The sequence below is a fragment of the Porites lutea genome, chromosome 6, assembly GCF_958299795.1.
Source record: "Porites lutea chromosome 6, jaPorLute2.1, whole genome shotgun sequence".
NCBI classification, from domain to species: Eukaryota; Metazoa; Cnidaria; class Anthozoa; order Scleractinia; family Poritidae; genus Porites; species Porites lutea.
The window spans coordinates 29,158,197-29,174,580 of NC_133206.1; the positions used below are offsets into that span (position 1 = coordinate 29,158,197).

At 37.6% G+C, this 16,384-nt stretch overlaps 2 protein-coding genes and 1 pseudogene across 2 annotated transcripts; all 3 read right to left on the minus strand.

Moving 5' to 3' along the window:
• Nucleotides 1–5,774: 5,774 nt before the first annotated feature.
• Nucleotides 5,775–6,713, minus strand: LOC140942144 (melanocortin receptor 5-like). The gene has a single exon (XM_073391116.1). It carries the CDS (start codon nucleotides 6,711–6,713, stop codon nucleotides 5,775–5,777), a length of 939 nt encoding a protein of 312 aa, XP_073247217.1.
• Nucleotides 6,714–9,349: 2,636 nt separating this feature from the next.
• LOC140942145 (adenosine receptor A3-like) lies at nucleotides 9,350–10,287 on the minus strand (annotated as a pseudogene).
• A 4,058-nt stretch (nucleotides 10,288–14,345) lies between these two features.
• LOC140942146 (melanocortin receptor 5-like) lies at nucleotides 14,346–15,383 on the minus strand. Its single transcript, XM_073391117.1, has one exon. The coding sequence runs from the start codon at nucleotides 15,381–15,383 to the stop codon at nucleotides 14,454–14,456; it is 930 nt and encodes a 309-aa protein (XP_073247218.1). The 3' UTR covers nucleotides 14,346–14,453.
• Nucleotides 15,384–16,384: the final 1,001 nt, after the last annotated feature.

Genomic DNA, 16,384 nt, shown 5'->3' on the forward strand with positions numbered 1-16,384 from the left:
ATATGTACTATTTGAATTTGGGTCAAAGCTGATATCCTTTCGACATCTCTACAGTCAAAACTATTTACCTAAACTGGCTATAAACGTTAATTTGTCGCGTATTAATAAATAATGATCAGAAATAATTTATAGAGTCAGAAACGTGCAAAATCTATTAACTAAACGTAAAAGAAAGCTCACAGGGCCAAGAAAGGTCGAGCAATCTAACTGACCGAACTATGATGAGCCAGGTGTTATGTCACAGGTGAAACTTAACCTCACGGATGATTTTCATAACTTTTTAGGTCTTTGGCGGCGCGTTGGCAACTTGACATCGCAGTAATTTGAAGGAAATTCCGATAACTCAAGATTTTTTAAAGTTTACTATAAGCTTGAGCAATCACTCCTTCCCAGAAGTTAAGCGATACATGTAGACCTAATTGCAATAGCGTTGTCATAGTTAAATCAGAGGAAAGGAACTGAAATTAAAAATGCAAAAAAACAAATCGAAATTAATTAGGCTTGCCGTTTTTTATTTTCAACATACGCCTACTGTCTTTGCTTCTATCCCCCAAAACGCCTATTTGGCTTTTTCTATTTTCATTTCCCTTTTGATTACCATTTTCATTGCAATCAGGTGTAGATGCCGGCTGGGTGACCAGTGCACGCGTGTGGTTAAGATGGCTGGTTAGCACTCAATTAGGGTAAAGGAAAAACGCACAAAAACGTCATGACCATCTCAGTGCAAGTGCTTTGACGAGTTTATTTTATTTGCTAATTCTTCTGTAATTATCACGATCCGTGTTTTAAACAAAAACAAATGAGATGAGTTTTATTTTGTTCTTAAAAGTTGTAGTCAGGGTTTAGCAAAAACAATGAAGTTTTTCAAGCTGACACCGAACTTTAATGAGCCTGTTGAAACTTATAACTCACTGACAAAAAAAACTGTCAAACTGTGTGGCCTACACGACTTTTACCTCATGCAAAAATGCTGCTCGTTCCAATTAAGTTTTGTTCTTCTGCTGGGTAGGTTATGATCTGGAAGGTTGCACCCCATTTTCACTGAGCAATTGTGATTTTAGCCGCTTGTTTCACCGGCTGAGAGGTCATTATGGCACACATATCGATTTACTGTGGTTTTTGTATCTGGTCTGAAGGATTTTCAGCATTTTCTGTGACCTCAGTTTTTGAAGCGTAAAGCATTTTATTGCGGCTGAATAAGGGTTCTAATTTTCTCCAAAGTGCCTTCTGGATCTGAATAACTAAGCGATTTTTGTTAGTCCGTGAATTTAAATTAATTTTTTTTTTTTTTTGCAATGTTGTATCACGCTGGGCCCAGCTCATGAGTTTTCTTTGCAGGATGATAGTGATTAACAGATACAAAATTATAAGAATTAAGTGCAGTTTTAACTGAAGCTGCATCAACTATGGGGAAATGCATTATGACTCAGTAGACTCCAGCTTGGTGTTTTTCTATAAATGTGAGTCTTCTGACTGGAGCGCGTATTCCCTTTCTTGATAATAGCTTTTGAATAAGCTTAACAGTGTTTGAACTGTTTTGTTATTGCCACTTTGTGATCAGGCAAGACCATGGTTACGGTTCTCCACGAACAAACCGGCGGCATTTTTTTGCCACAAAAACAAGGTGCTTTTGCTTTTTCATCCGACTGCAAGATAACATAAAATAAACATGGCGTTACAACGAAAACCGGCACGTGAACGGCGCAACTGACTGTTGCATCTTCCAAAGCACAGCACTATTTGAATTCGCTATGCACTACACGAAAAAGACCACCACCAACAAGCAAATTTTATGTAGATTTGAAAAATTTTTTTTCAAGGATCAGAAAATTGAAACTCACCTTCTTTTTTCAGATGTTTTGCGCCTTGTCCAACATTTCCTTGAGCTGAAAAACTCTCGTGTTCGGTCTTTTTACCTCCCAAGAACGCACAAACGTTCATCGGACGGCATTTTTTCTTCACACCCCTGATTTCTCATTGTCTAAAGTCACAGCTCTCAAAGTAGTATGGGGAAAAGACACTTCTAGGCGCAGCAAAGAGCCTGGAAGTGACCTTCCCTCGTGTTTCTCGGTGTGGGCGCCATTTTGCAAATGTGGGTGACGTCATCACATATCCAGATCTGGTTGTGGCCCGGACTGTTGTCGGTGCAACAAGTCTACGTGACGTTTTCTTCATTAACATCGCTGTAAGTTCCAGCTATTCGGCCAATTCAACACATTAAGCTGCATGCAAATATGCTTGAGTCATCAGAATTTTCCTAGCAGAGCGTAAATACATGTTTTTTTTTAGTTTGGCAAAATGCAAAATGTTATTGTGTAGTCAATACCCACAGAAGTTTACTAAAACAACTATATCTTGCCACATCTTATACACAACAAATACATGTACAACAAAAATTGAATTGCTTACGTCCCAGGCCTTCTTGCTATGTGTTTTGTTTACGTTGGCCCCGCGAACCAATGAGCCTGGGGACCAGCCAATCCAATAACCTCGCGGGGCTAAGCAGGGCTCTGGGGAGGGCAACCCGTAGGATGTGTTAATCATTAAAGAGATGCTTTTACCAGTATCAGAGAGGCCATTTTATTTATGTTAATATGTTGAATGCTCCGAAAGTGCTTGTTTTAAACGTCGATGCGCTTTTAATATCTTTCATTTGCATGCTAATGATACTTATTCTGAGTTTACACCAAGAAAGAAGTGATAAAAATTAAGTAGGGATGAAATTAAGAGATTCAGTTTTTTTGAAATGAAATCTCATTATTGAAAACATTAACGCTGATGACGTCATATATAGCCTTTTGTCTTTATCTCATGAATAAAATGCGGGGAAAATGTCAAATCTCAAATTTCCCCTTTACCATTTTTCTGAGACATGTTCATTCCAATCAGGTGTATATGCGCTACGTACGGACTACGCGTATGGTTAACATGGCTGGAAAAAGATATCCACGTGTTTACAACAATTAGCACTCGGGGTAAAGGGAAATCGCACGAACACGTCATGACCATCTCAGTGCAAGTGTTTTGACGCGGTTTATTTTATTTGCTAATTCTCGAGTAATTATCACGATCCGTGTTTCAAACAAAAACAAAAGAGATGAGTTTTATTTTGTTCTTAAAAGCTGTAGTCAGGGTTTAGCAAAAACAATGAAGTGTTTCAAGCTGACACCGAACTGTAATGAGCCTGTTGAAACTAACTCACTGACGATTTTAATGAGTTTTCAGTAGTAAAGAAAGTCTTGACAGTCAGCAAACACATCAAACTGTGTGGGCTGCGGTAATGCTGTTTGTTATGGATGTGCGATAATGCGGACCTTGGTATATTCTTCTTGTTTTAATTTTTATCAACTTTTTCTACAAAACTTTGACGAAAAAAATTAATTCTGTTTTTAGTCGTACCACACGAGGAAAAAGGATACAGCAAAGTTGTCTAGTTTTTCAAACAAACATTAGTCGAACTATAATGAGCCAGGTGAAACTGACTTACGGCCCATTTTAATAACTGTTTAGGTCTTAATATGTTGTCGGTGAGACAAGTCTGCATGACGTTTTCTTCATTAACGTCGCTGTAAGTTCCAATAATTCGGTCAATTCAACACAACCTGCATTCAAATATGCTTGAGTCATCAGAATTTTCCTAGCAGAGCGTAATACATGTGAGTTATTAACCGAATTCAGATGACTGGAAAAAGAAACTTGGAAAGGGCCTTTAATTATTAAACAATTAAACTGCTAATTCGTGCGCGGCCAGCTTTGACAGACGTTTGCAAAGAGTTTTGTTGTAGAAAGGAAGTCTTAACAGTCCAAAGATGCCAAACTGGTTTGTTCATAATTTTTGGGTCGGTTGAGATAGGTTTCGATTGAGTGAGCCCCATAACTATCAATAATAATTAGGTATAAAATAAAGATATCCACTCTAACTTGCAACTAAGAAAAATTTTCTTTAGAATAGTTTTGATTATAGCTCATGTCTTTTTTTTTAACTTAGCCTGCTTAGCATCCGTGATCATTTTAAACACCTGACTACTTCTTATGTTAATATATGTTTTATAGCCCAGTATATAAAAATTCACGACACATAGATTCTTGTTATTCGTGTTTTTAATTTTCTTTTCCCTAGATTTCTTGCCAACAGCTCATCCGTTAAAAAAGCAAAATAGCAATATCCATAAGGACACACGTTTCGTTAAAGTGAACGAAACCCCATAACTATCAATTATGCTTGGGTATAAAATAATGATATTCACTATGGCAACAATATTTTTCTACTAATTTTGATTATCACCTCAATTTGTCTTCTTTTAACAAAGCGGCTTTAATCATTTTAAACACCTTCTTGCTTTTTATGTTAATATACCTTTTTAGTCCAGCAAATAAATTCTCGACACACAGATTCTTGTTATTCGTACTTTTGATTTTCTTCCAACAACTCATGGAGGATGCGAAATATCGACTGTTTGTTGTTGTTGGTTTTTTTTTCAACCGCTTATTTATAAGAATTTATTATTGCTTTTTGTAGCCCCAGACGAAGGATAGTATTGTCTACCCAAAATATCGGGCAATTAAATTACCCTATCTTTTGGCTGCCAGCTTGCATTTGATTTTACGTTTTATTCTCATTACTGATCCTGATCTACACCAAGATCCGGCTTTAATTCGTGGTCGTTTGTCCAAGTATTTAACAGTTAGTACTTACCGATAAAGTTCTTGTACCCCCATCATAATAAAGCTAGGTTTTTCGGGTATATTACATATAGTACGATGGTGGCACTTTCTGGCAAAACATTTTTTCTTTTGTGACTGTGTTTGGGCAAAATGTAAAATGTTATTGTGTAGTCAATATCCACAGTAGTTTACTAAGGCACAACTATCTTGCCCCACCTCCAAAGCCAGACAAAAGCGCCCTGGGGACGAGGTTGCCATGCATGTCCGGCGTCTTCCTAGGCGTTCTCGGTCAATGCATTTCGGTGACGTAGGCCCCGCGGATTAATGAACCTGGGGACTAGGCAATCGCATAACCTCGAGGGACTCAGGGGAGGGTAACCCGTAGGTGTTAATCATTAAGCAAATGTTTTTAGGCAATGTTAATATGTGCCCTTTCAGTATCTTTCATTTGCATCCTAATGTTACTTATTTTTAAGTTTACACCAAGAAAGAACAGATAGAAATTTAGTAGGGATGAAATTAAGAGATTTTTGGAATTGGAAACAATGAAGAAGAAGAGACAAAGGAAAGGAGCCCTTGAACAATATTTCTTTATTAGCTCTTTATTCGTAAATGAACAAGCTCTTGCATGTTGTTTACACTTCATGTCACTAAACAATAAAGATAACACCTTTGGATTTTTAGACCAAAAATAATATACTTCCCCTACAGAACAGATTACATGCCGTCATAAAATATGCTTTCAGTATAGTATACTTACAGTTAAAAATCGCTTAATATCAACCAGGATTCAAGTAGAATTAAGCGCTGGCAAGAGAGAGCTGGAATAAGAAGCTCAGAAAACTAACTCGATCAACAGGAGAGTTGCCTTAACGTTTCTTTTACAGCTTGTCTTATTTCTCTGACCTTCCAATAGTACAGCGACAATAAAATGCAATACAATACATTTACAGTGATAACGTTAACTGCGTTAAATCCAGATAATTTTACCTTGAAAGCAGGTTTTAAATAGAGCACGAATCAACGGATGGAAACCGTAAAAATATCAACCAGGATTCAAGTAGAATTAAGCGCTGGCAAGAGAGAGCTGGAATAAGAAGCTCAGAAAACTAACTCGATCTACAGAAGAGTTGCCTTAATGCTTCTTTTACAGCTTGCCTTACTTCTCTGATTTTCCAACAGTACAGCAACGGGTTTAATGACGAGTTTAAGAGAACCATGCTAACTGTGAAATTCCTGGCAAGGTAAATCGATAAAGGCATCCCCCTCCGAGGTGTCAAAAAGACGGCTATGTTATATGGAAGATAACAAATACCCAATGTTCCTTGCACCCATAGTGCACTGTACACTGCCTTTCTGTATCGAGCTATGTTCAATGGGATTGGTTGGCTTGGTTGTCCTTGAGCAACATGGTTCTGAACACGAATTTGATTTTGACGCAGAGAGAGAAAAATTTTTGTGTAAGCGAAGATTGTGGTCACTAGACAAAGAACTACAAAGATGGGTTGAAACCATAAAGTTATAAGAGTATTCCAAAGGGTTGTAGATGCTCCTACAATGGACAAAATCCAAAAACCAGTTACAGCTATATGTGTTCGTTTCAAAGTTACAACTTGTCTGTATCTGTGCCCGAGCAACAAGGCGAGAAGTCTGTCCACGCTTATAGCGGTCAGTGTCAATAAAGACACATAACACAAAGTAGAACCTGAGAAAAATAGTACCAGACGCGTGTAGTGGCAAATATCCCATCTTCGGTTCACAGCAGAAGTCCAATAAGTCACAAACAAAGGCTCTGTAACTATACCAACACAGAGATCAGTTATCGCTAGGTTACGATACAGGAGTTTGGACGGCGGATGAAGTGAAGTTTCCTTGTGTAGAGCAACTAGGATCAGAGTGTTCCCCAGAAATGCTGCAATGGACAGAAAAACGTTTAGAGCTGAAAGGAAGATAAGTTCGCCATCTACACCTCTGAATAGTTCAGCCGAGCAGTACAGTTCAGCGACTTTTTTCTGATTTTCATCTTCGGTGAAATTTGTCAGTGCCATACTACTCCTCTGAGACGCAATGACCTACAATTGAGTGTTTTATATAAATACTCAGAATCTTAATTTGGGTGAAAGGAGATACAGAGTATCAATTTGTTATCTTTCAAGTCACGGCAACTATTTGACTAAACGGGCATCGGCATTGTAATTCCCTTTTTCATTTTGCCGCATCAGTTTCAGAATCATTGGTCAGAAACAATTTGCAAAAAGCATTAACATACAAAAAAGGGTCTTCAGTCTAACTGACCGAACTATGATGAGCCAGGTGTTATGTCACAGGTGAAACCTAAACTCGCCGTTGATTTAAATAACTTTTTTTGTTGGCGGCGCATTACATGGCAACGTGACATATCGCAGTAATTTCAAGGAAATTCCAATAACTCAATATTTTTTAAGGTTTAATGTAAGCTTTAGCCACCACTCCTCCCCAATTAAATTTTTCTAAGACAACGTTATTGTAATTAGGTATATTTGCTTTACGTACTGACCACGCATGTTAAAATGGCTGAAAAAAGATATCCACGTGTTTAAAACAATTAAGACTCAATTAGGGTAACGTTTAATTTTGGGTCCGTTTTGATGAAAGGGAAAACGTACGAAAACATCATGAACATCTTTAATAGGGGAAGCAAACCCTTTATTTATATATCACTCTTATATAAAATGCGGGATGTAAAAGAGGAATAACATTCCTTCATCTTTAAAGTTAAATGTAATTAGCCAAGGATAGGTATTGACGCTGCTAATTCTTCAATCTGTAAAGCATCACGATCTTGTTTCTAACGAAAACAAAATAGAGCTGAGTTTAATTTTGTTAAGTTTGGTGTCTGTTATTAAATCATAAGATGTAACATGAATAACACTCGTTTCTTATATATTACGGATATGTTAATTCCCGCCGATATTAACACCTGGTATTTTAACCCTGTTCAGACCTCAGGGGTCTTTGGAGAAAATAGGTATTTAATATTCTATTTTCACCAATTGGTTGCATTATCTTGCCAGAGAGCTAATTAGGTAAACGCACGCTGTTCTTAATTAAAAGTTCTTAATCCTTCTTGTTTCATAACTGGTTATAACCACCCCTTTCAACAAAAACAGGCGGGTATAAACTGCCTTATCAACCTACAACGAGACAGAAAACTATTAGAGGTGCATGTCGTTGAATTAGATGATCGACAGACAGTACGATAGCCCAGGTTTGATATATGAAAATTTTAATTTATCCAACTTTAAATTACATAGACATTTCTTCTTATTTTCCTATCAAGAGATATGAAAGTCAGTTGATGGAGCCACCCTTCTCCTTCTCTTGTGTATTAAGGCTTTGACTCAACCACGAATTCGGTGGAGTTTGATTGGTGAAACATTCCTCTCCTCCATCTTTGTGAAACTTGGCAAACAGGTTCCTTTCCACGTTTACATTCGTTTGATGAGCTTTTCAAGTCTCAGTCACGTGACTCATTTTTGCCTCGTAACGGTCAAAACTTGTCACTGAAAATGGGGAGTACTGAGTCAAACTGTATTTGCCTTATTTTATCGTTTTACTATAGCTCCTAGTAAGGGCCTTAGAATGCCGCCTTTTAATCATGTCCATGTGCTATCGGAAACCGTCAATTGAGTGAAACGGGTCACGTGACTTAACAAGTATACTAATAACTGATAAGGCATAGAATGAATTCCGCTTAAAAAGGCGGAAACGTGTTGAGAACGGTATTAAGGCCATTTTGTCATTCGAAAAGTTTCGAATTTTTAATATACAAATGTACCCCGTGTGAAGGAACACGTCAAATGTTAATTCTTCTCAGTTCCACGACTGAAACAAACTTATTCTTACGAGCTGCAAGCGTGATATGTTAAAACTTTGCTGGGGGTCCTCTATAATAAAAACTCCAAACCTTAACACACTTGAGTTCTGTTTGGGCCTACAAGAAAGTATAGCCTGAGTACAAACGCCCTTCACCTAGGGAAAGAGAGATTTGTTTTTTAAAACAGGGCCGGGGTCGGCTGTACACAGGCTAGGACCTACTGGACATGGCTTCTTCCTAAAGCTGGGAAATTCGATGAAAAGCCGGCCTCTGGACATATTCAAAACGGTACAGAAGTATTATGAGAAATTTTATATTCGCCTCTGTTGATAAACCCGCCCATCTACTCTTTAGTCAATTGGTCGCACTTATTCCATCTCGTTCAATTCGTCAAATGTTGGTAATTTTTTTCTAGAGGTGAATTCTTAAACACTGTATTGTATCGAAATTCAGGAAAACAAAAAGGAAGTCGTTCACGTCCTCCAAAAAAGTGAAATAAGTAACTTTCAAGTCGTAGTCGTGCAACGACGGAAAAGAAGTATGTACAAAAAACGTGATAAACGTGCAAAATTGTTGTATTACTAAATGTAAACATATTGATATCCTATTTGTTTCTTTGTTACCTATTTATTCGTAAGGCCATTTTACTCGGCTTCATGCCACTAAATAACAACCATAACATCTTTAAACCAGCAGGAACAATATAAGTTTCCCTTGAAAAAACAGTTGATAAGCCTTGTTTCTTAAAGTGAGCTTACAATACAATACATTACAGTCAACTGCAAAATATCAGAGCAGGAATCAACAGATAAAAAGCGTAGAAAACCGCTAGCTCGATCGACAGAAAATTTGCTTTAATGTTAATTTTACAGCTTGCCTCACTTCTCTGATCTTCCAACAGTACAAGAACGGGTTTAATGGCGAGTTCAAATACACTGAAGTAGTCGTAAATTGCCAAGCACGGTATAGGGATGAAGACATCCCTCTATGAAGTGTCAAAGCTACTACTATAACATGCGGCAGATAACAAATAACCAATGTTCCCTGCACCCACAGTGAACTGTACACTGCCTTTCTGTATCGAGCTATGTTCAGTGGAATTGCCTGGCTCGGTTGTCCTTGAGCAGCATGGTTCTGAACATGAATTTGGTTATGACGCAGAGTAACGAAAATTTCTGCGTAAGCGAAAATTGTGGTGACCAGACAAACAGCTATACCTATGTATAGACACCATGAAGTTATACGAAGATTCAAAAAGAGAGTAGAAGCCTCGACGATGGACAAAACCCAAAAAGCAGTCACATTATACATGTTCTTCTAAAAGTTACAACTTGTCTGTATCTGAGCCCCAGCCGCAAGGCGAAAAGTCTGTCCACGCTTATTGCAGTTAATGTTAATAAAGACACTGAACAGAAAATAAAACTTGAGAAAGTTCCTGCCCAATCTGCGTAATGGCAAATGTCCCATCTTTCTTTCACAACAGAAGTCCAATAAGTCACAGCTAAGGGCTCAAAAATGATGCCAACACAGAGATCAGTTATCGCTAGGTTACGATACAGGAGTTTGGACGGCGGATGAAGTGAAGTTTCCTTGTGTAGAGCAACTAGGATCAGAGTGTTCCCCAGAAATGCAGTGACGAAAAAAAAAATATTTAGAGCTGAAAGGAATATAAGCTCGCTCTCTACACCTCTGACAAATTCAGCCGAGCAGAACAGTTCTTGGACAGTTTTATGGTTTTCGTCTTCAGTAAAATTTTTCAGGGCCATTTTCCTCCTCGGCGCAATGACCTGCAAGTGAGAGTTTTATTTATATACACTATTTTAATTTGGGTGAATGCTGATATCATCTCGACATCTTTACAGTCAAGATTATTTACCTAAACGCCGCTATACGAGTTAATTCGTCGCGTATTAATGAATAATGATCAGAAGTAATTTATAGAGTCATAAACGTGCAAAAACTTTTAACTAAACGTAAAAGAAAGCTCTCAGGGCTAAGAAAGGTCGAGGAAAGTTGTCTCGGTACTTTTTCAATCTAATTGACCGAACTATGATGAGCCAGGCGTTATGCCACAGGTGAAACTCACGGATGATTTTAACTTTTTAGGTCTTATGTTCGCGCGCATTGGAAATTTGACATCGCAATAATTTGAAGGAAATTCCGATAACTCAACATTTTTTAAAAGTTTACTATAAGCTTGAGCCATCACTCCTTCCCAGAAATTAAGGGATATACTGTATATGCACCTAACTGCAATAGCGTTGTCATAGTTAAATCAGCTTAATGGAAATGAAATTAAAAATGCAAAAAAACAAATAGAAATTAATAAGCCTTCCCGTTAAACCACTATACACGTGCTGTCTTCGCTTCTATGCCCTCAAAACGCCTATTTGGCTTTTTCTATTCTCATTTCCCATTTCCCATTTTTCTGTGACATGTTCAGTGCAATCAGGTCTATTGCGTTACTTACCGACTACGCGTATGGTTAAGATGGCTGGAAAAGATTTTTCCAACTGACTGACGATTCTAATGACTTTTCAGTAGAAAAGGAAGTGTTGACAGTCAGGAAACACATCAAACTGTGTGGGATGCGGTAATTTTGGTGTCTGTTATGGATGTACTGATGTGCAATAATGACCTTTGTCAATTCTTCTTGTTTTAATTTTTATCAACTTATTCTACAAAACTTTGAGGAACAAAAATAATTCTGTTTTTAGTCGTACCACACAAGGAAAAAGGATACAGCAAAGTTGTCTAGTTTTTCAAACAAACATTAGTCGAACTATAATGAGCCAGGTGAAGCTGACTTACGTACCATTTTAATGACTTTTTAGATCTTAATATGTTGTCGGTGAGACAAGTCTGCATGACGTTTTCTTCATTAACATCGCTGTAAGTTCCAGTAATTTGGCCAATTCAACACAAGCTGCATACATGCTTGAGTCATCAGAAGTTTTCCTAGCAGAGCGTAATACATGTGAGGTATTAACCGAATTCAGATGGCTGGAAAAAGAAACTTGGAAAGGGCCTTTAATTATTAACCAATTAAATTGTTAATTCGTGCGCGGCCAGCTTTGACAGACGTTTGCAAAGAGTTTTCTTGTAGAAAGGAAGTCTTAACAGTCCAAACAGACCAAATGGGTTTGTTTATAATTTTTGGGTCGGTTGAGATAGGTTTCGATTGAGTAAGCCCCATAACTATCAATAATAATTAGGTATAAAATAAAGATATCCATTCTAACTTGCAACTAAGAAAAATGTTCTTTAGAATAGTTTTGATTATAGCTCATGTCTTTTTTTAAACGAGCACGGTCCCTAATCATTTTAAACACCTGACTGCTTTTTATGTTAATATATGTTTTATAGCCCTGTATATAAAAATTCACGACACATATAGATTCTTGTTATTCGTATTTTTAATTTTCTTTTCCCTAGATTTCCTGGCAACAGCTCATCCGTTACTAAAGCAAAATAGCAATATGAACACGTTACGTTGAAGTGAACGAAACCCCATAACCATCATTAATGCTTGGGTATAAAATATAGATATTCACTATAGCAACAATATTTTTCTACTAATTTGTATTATCACCTCAATTTGTCTTCTTTTAACAAAGCGACCCTAACCATTTTAAACACCCGCTGACTGCGCGCTTTTTATGTTAATATGCGTTTTTAGCCCAGTAAATAAATTCTCGACACACAGGTTATTGTTATTCGTACTGTAGATTTTCTTTTTTTTCCTGCCAACAACTCACAGAGCAAGCGAAATATCGACTGTTCGTTGCTGTCTTTTTTTTCAACCGCTTATTTACAACAATTTATTATTGCTTTTTGCAGCCCCAGACGAAGGATAGTAATGTCTAACCAAAATATCGGGCAATTAAATAATACCGTCTTTTAGCTGCCAGCTTGCATTTACTTTTAGGTTTTATTCTCATTACCGATCCTTATCTAAAACCAAGATCCGGCTTTACTTCGCGGCCGTTTGCCTTCCATTATTCAGTAACAGTTAGTACTCACCGATAAAGTTCTTGTACCCCTAAATAAATAATAAAGCTACGTTTATCGGGTATATTACATAGTACGATTGTAGAACTTTTTTTTCAGAACATTTAAATGTGGTCGTGTGGATTTTCTTTTACGCCAAAAGGAAACATTTTTTCGTAAAACAAAAACGAATGCCCTCTGACACATGCTACAACTTTTCTTTTGTGACCTGTTTTATTTGGCAAAATGAAAAATGCTGTTGTGTAGTCAATACCCACACAGTAGTTTATAAAACAACTGTCTTGCCACATCTTATACACAACAAATACGTGTACAGCAGAACTTGAATTGCTTACGTCCCAGGCCTTCTTACTATGCGTTTCGTTTACGTTGGCCCCGCGGACTAATGAACCTGGGGACCAAGCAATCTAATACCCTCGCGGGGCTCTGGGGAGGGCAACCCGTAGGATGTGTTAATCATATTAAAGAGATGCTTTTACCAGTATCAGAGAGGCAATTTTATTTATGTTAATATGTTGCATGCTCCGAAAGTGCTGGCTTTAAACGTCGATGCGCTTTTAATATCTTTCATTTGCATGCTAATGTTACTTATTCTGAGTTTACACCAAGAAAGAAGTGATAAAAATTTAGTAGGGATGAAATTAAGAGTTTCAGTTTTTTGGAAATGAAATCTCATTATTGAAAACATTAACGCTGATGACGTCATATATAGCCTTTTGTCTTTATCTCATGAAAAAAATGCGGGGGAATCTCATTAAGATAAGGTCATGTACCACTTTTAAGTGGTGCAACTGGTTTGACGGGCTTTGTATCGAGTAACAAGTTATTCAAGTTCCATAAGGAGGAGGAAGAGGAGGAGGAGGAGGAGGAGGAGGAGGAGGAGGAGGAGAAGAAGAAGAAGAAGAAGAAGAAGAAGAAGAAGAAGAAGAAGAAGAAGAAGAAGAAGAAGAAGAAGAAGAAGAAGGAGAAGGAGAAGGAGAAGGAGAAGGAGAAGGAGAAGGAGAAGGAGAAGGAGAAGAAGAAGAAGAAGAAGAAGAAGAAGAAGAAGAAGAAGAAGAAGAAGAAGAAGAAGGAGAAGGAGAAGGAGAAGGAGAAGGAGAAGGAGAAGGAGAAGGAGAAGGAGAAGAAGAAGAAGAAGAAGAAGAAGAAGAAGAAGAAGAAGAAGAAGAAGAAGGAGAAGAAGGAGAAGGAGAAGGAGAAGGAGAAGGAGAAGAAGAAGAAGAAGAAGAAGAAGAAGAAGAAGAAGAAGAAGAAGAAGAAGAAGAAGAAGAAGAAGAAGAAGAAGAAGGAGAAGAAGAAGGAGAAGGAGAAGGAGAAGGAGAAGGAGAAGAAGAAGGAGAAGAAGAAGAAGAAGAAGAAGAAGAAGAAGAAGAAGAAGAAGAAGAAGGAGAAGGAGAAGAAGAAGAAGAAGAAGAAGAAGGAGAAGGAGAAGGAGAAGGAGAAGGAGAAGGAGAAGGAGAAGGAGAAGGAGAAGAAGAAGAAGAAGAGGAAGAAGAAGAAGAAGAAGAAGAAGAAGAAGAAGAAGAAGAAGAAGGAGAAGGAGAAGGAGAAGGAGAAGGAGAAGGAGAAGGAGAAGGAGAAGGAGAAGGAGAAGAAGAAGAAGAAGAAGAAGAAGAAGAAGAAGAAGAAGAAGAAGAAGAAGAAGAAGAAGAAGAAAAGGAATGAAGCCCTTTAACTCTATTTCTTTATTAGTTCTTTATTCTTGAGTGTTGTTTACACTTTATGCTACTAAATAATAAATATAACATCTTTGGATTTCTAGATCAGGAACATTTATAATATACTTTGCCTTAAATTCAGGTGACATGCCTTTATAAAATATCCTTGCAGTACAATATATTTACAGTTAATATCAACGAGGATTCAAGCATGAATTAATAGCTGACAACAGAGAGCTGGAAAGCCCAGAAAACTAACTCGATCAACAGCAGAGTTGCCTTAATGTTTCTTTCACAGCTTGCCTTACTTCTCTGATCTTCCAACAGTACAACAACGGGTTTAATGACGAGTTTAAGAGAACCATGCTAACTGTGAAATTTCTGGCAAGGTACATCGATAAAGGCATCCCTCTCCGAGGTGTCAAAACGACCGCTATACTATATGGAAGATAACAAATATCCAAAGTTCCCTGCACCCACAGTGCACTGTACACTGCCTCTCTGTATCGAGCTATGTTCAATGGAATTGCTTGGCTCGGTTGTCCTTGAGCAACATGGTTCTGAACATGAATTTGGTTTTGACGCAGAGTAACGAAAATTTTTGCGTAAGCGAAGATTGTGGTGACCAGACACAAAGCTGTACCTATGTATTGAACCCATAAAGCTATACAACGATTAAAAAAGAAATTAGATGCATTGACGATGGACAAAATCCAAACACCAGACACAGTTATACATGTTCTTCTATAAGTTACAACTTGTCTGTATCTGAGCCCCAGCATCAAGGCGAGAAGTCTGTCCACGCTTATTGCAGTCACTGTTAATAAAGATACTGCACACAAAATAAAACCTGAGAAACGTATTGCCCAATCTGCGTAATGGCAAATATCCCATCTTTCCTTCACAACAGAAGTCCAATAAGTCACAAACAAAGGCTCCACAATGATACCAACACAGAGATCAGTTATCGCTAGGTTACGATACAGGAGTTTGGACGGCGGATGAAGTGAAGTTTCCTTGTGCAGAGCAACTAGGATCAGAGTGTTCCCCAGAAATGCAGTGACGGAAAGAAACATATTTAGCGCTGAAAGGAATATAAGCTCGCTCTCTACACCGCTGACAAATTCAGTCGAGCAGAACAGTTCTTGGACAGTTTTATGGTTTTCGTCTTCAGTAAAATTTTCCAGGGCCATTTTCCTCTTCGGCGCATTGACCTGCAAGTGAGAGTTTCGTTTATACACACTATTTTAATGTGGGTGAAAGCTGACATAATGTCGACATCTCTACAGTGAAAACAATTTACCTAAACGGGCTATATACGTTAAATTGTCGCGTATTAATAAATAATGATCAGAAGTAATTTATAGAGTCATAAACGTGCAAAAACTATTAACTAAACGTAAAAGAAAAAAGCTCACAGGGCCAAGAAAGGTCGACCAAACTTGTCTCGGTATTTCTTCAATCTAACTGACCGAACTATGATGAGCTAGGTGTTATGTCACATGCAGTTGAAACTTAAACTCACGGATGATTTTAATAACTTTTTAGGTCTTATGTTGGCGGCGCATTGGCAACTTGAGTCGCAGTAATTTGAAGGAAATTCCAATAACTCAAGTTTAATATAAGCTTGAGCCATCACTCCTTCCCAGAAATTAAGCGATATATACACACCTAATAGCGTTGTCATAGTTAAATCAGCTAAAAGGAATTGAAGTTAAAAATGCAACAAACAAATCGACATTAATTAGGCTTTAACCATTAAACCACTATATGGTGAATTTATTTTCAACCTACGCGTACTGTCTTCGCTTCTATGCCCCCAAAAACGCCTATTGCAGCAACTGAATGCTCCCTTTCTGACTCCTTTCTAGATTTATTAGAAGGCCTAATTAATTCCTATTTGTTTTTTCCTTTTTTTCATTTCCCCCTTTACCATTTTTCTAAGACATGCTCATTGGAATCAGGTGTATATGCCCTACTTAATGACTAAGCGTATGTTTACAACAATTAGCACTCAATTAGGGTATACTAAAAGGAAATCGCACGAAAGCGTCATGGCTATCTCATCAGTGCAAGTGCTTTGAAGCGGTTATTTTATCTGCTAATTCTTCCGTAATTATCACGCCTGTAATATATAGTTATCACGATCTGTTTTTCAAACAAAAACAAAAGAGATGAATCTTATTTTGGGGTC

Excerpts from the sequence above, each read along its gene's own strand:
- LOC140942144 (XM_073391116.1), bottom strand. The coding sequence starts at position 6,713 with ATGGCACTGACAAATTTCACCGAAGATGAAAATCAGAAAAAAGTCGCT.
- LOC140942146 (XM_073391117.1), bottom strand. The coding sequence starts at position 15,383 with ATGGCCCTGGAAAATTTTACTGAAGACGAAAACCATAAAACTGTCCAA.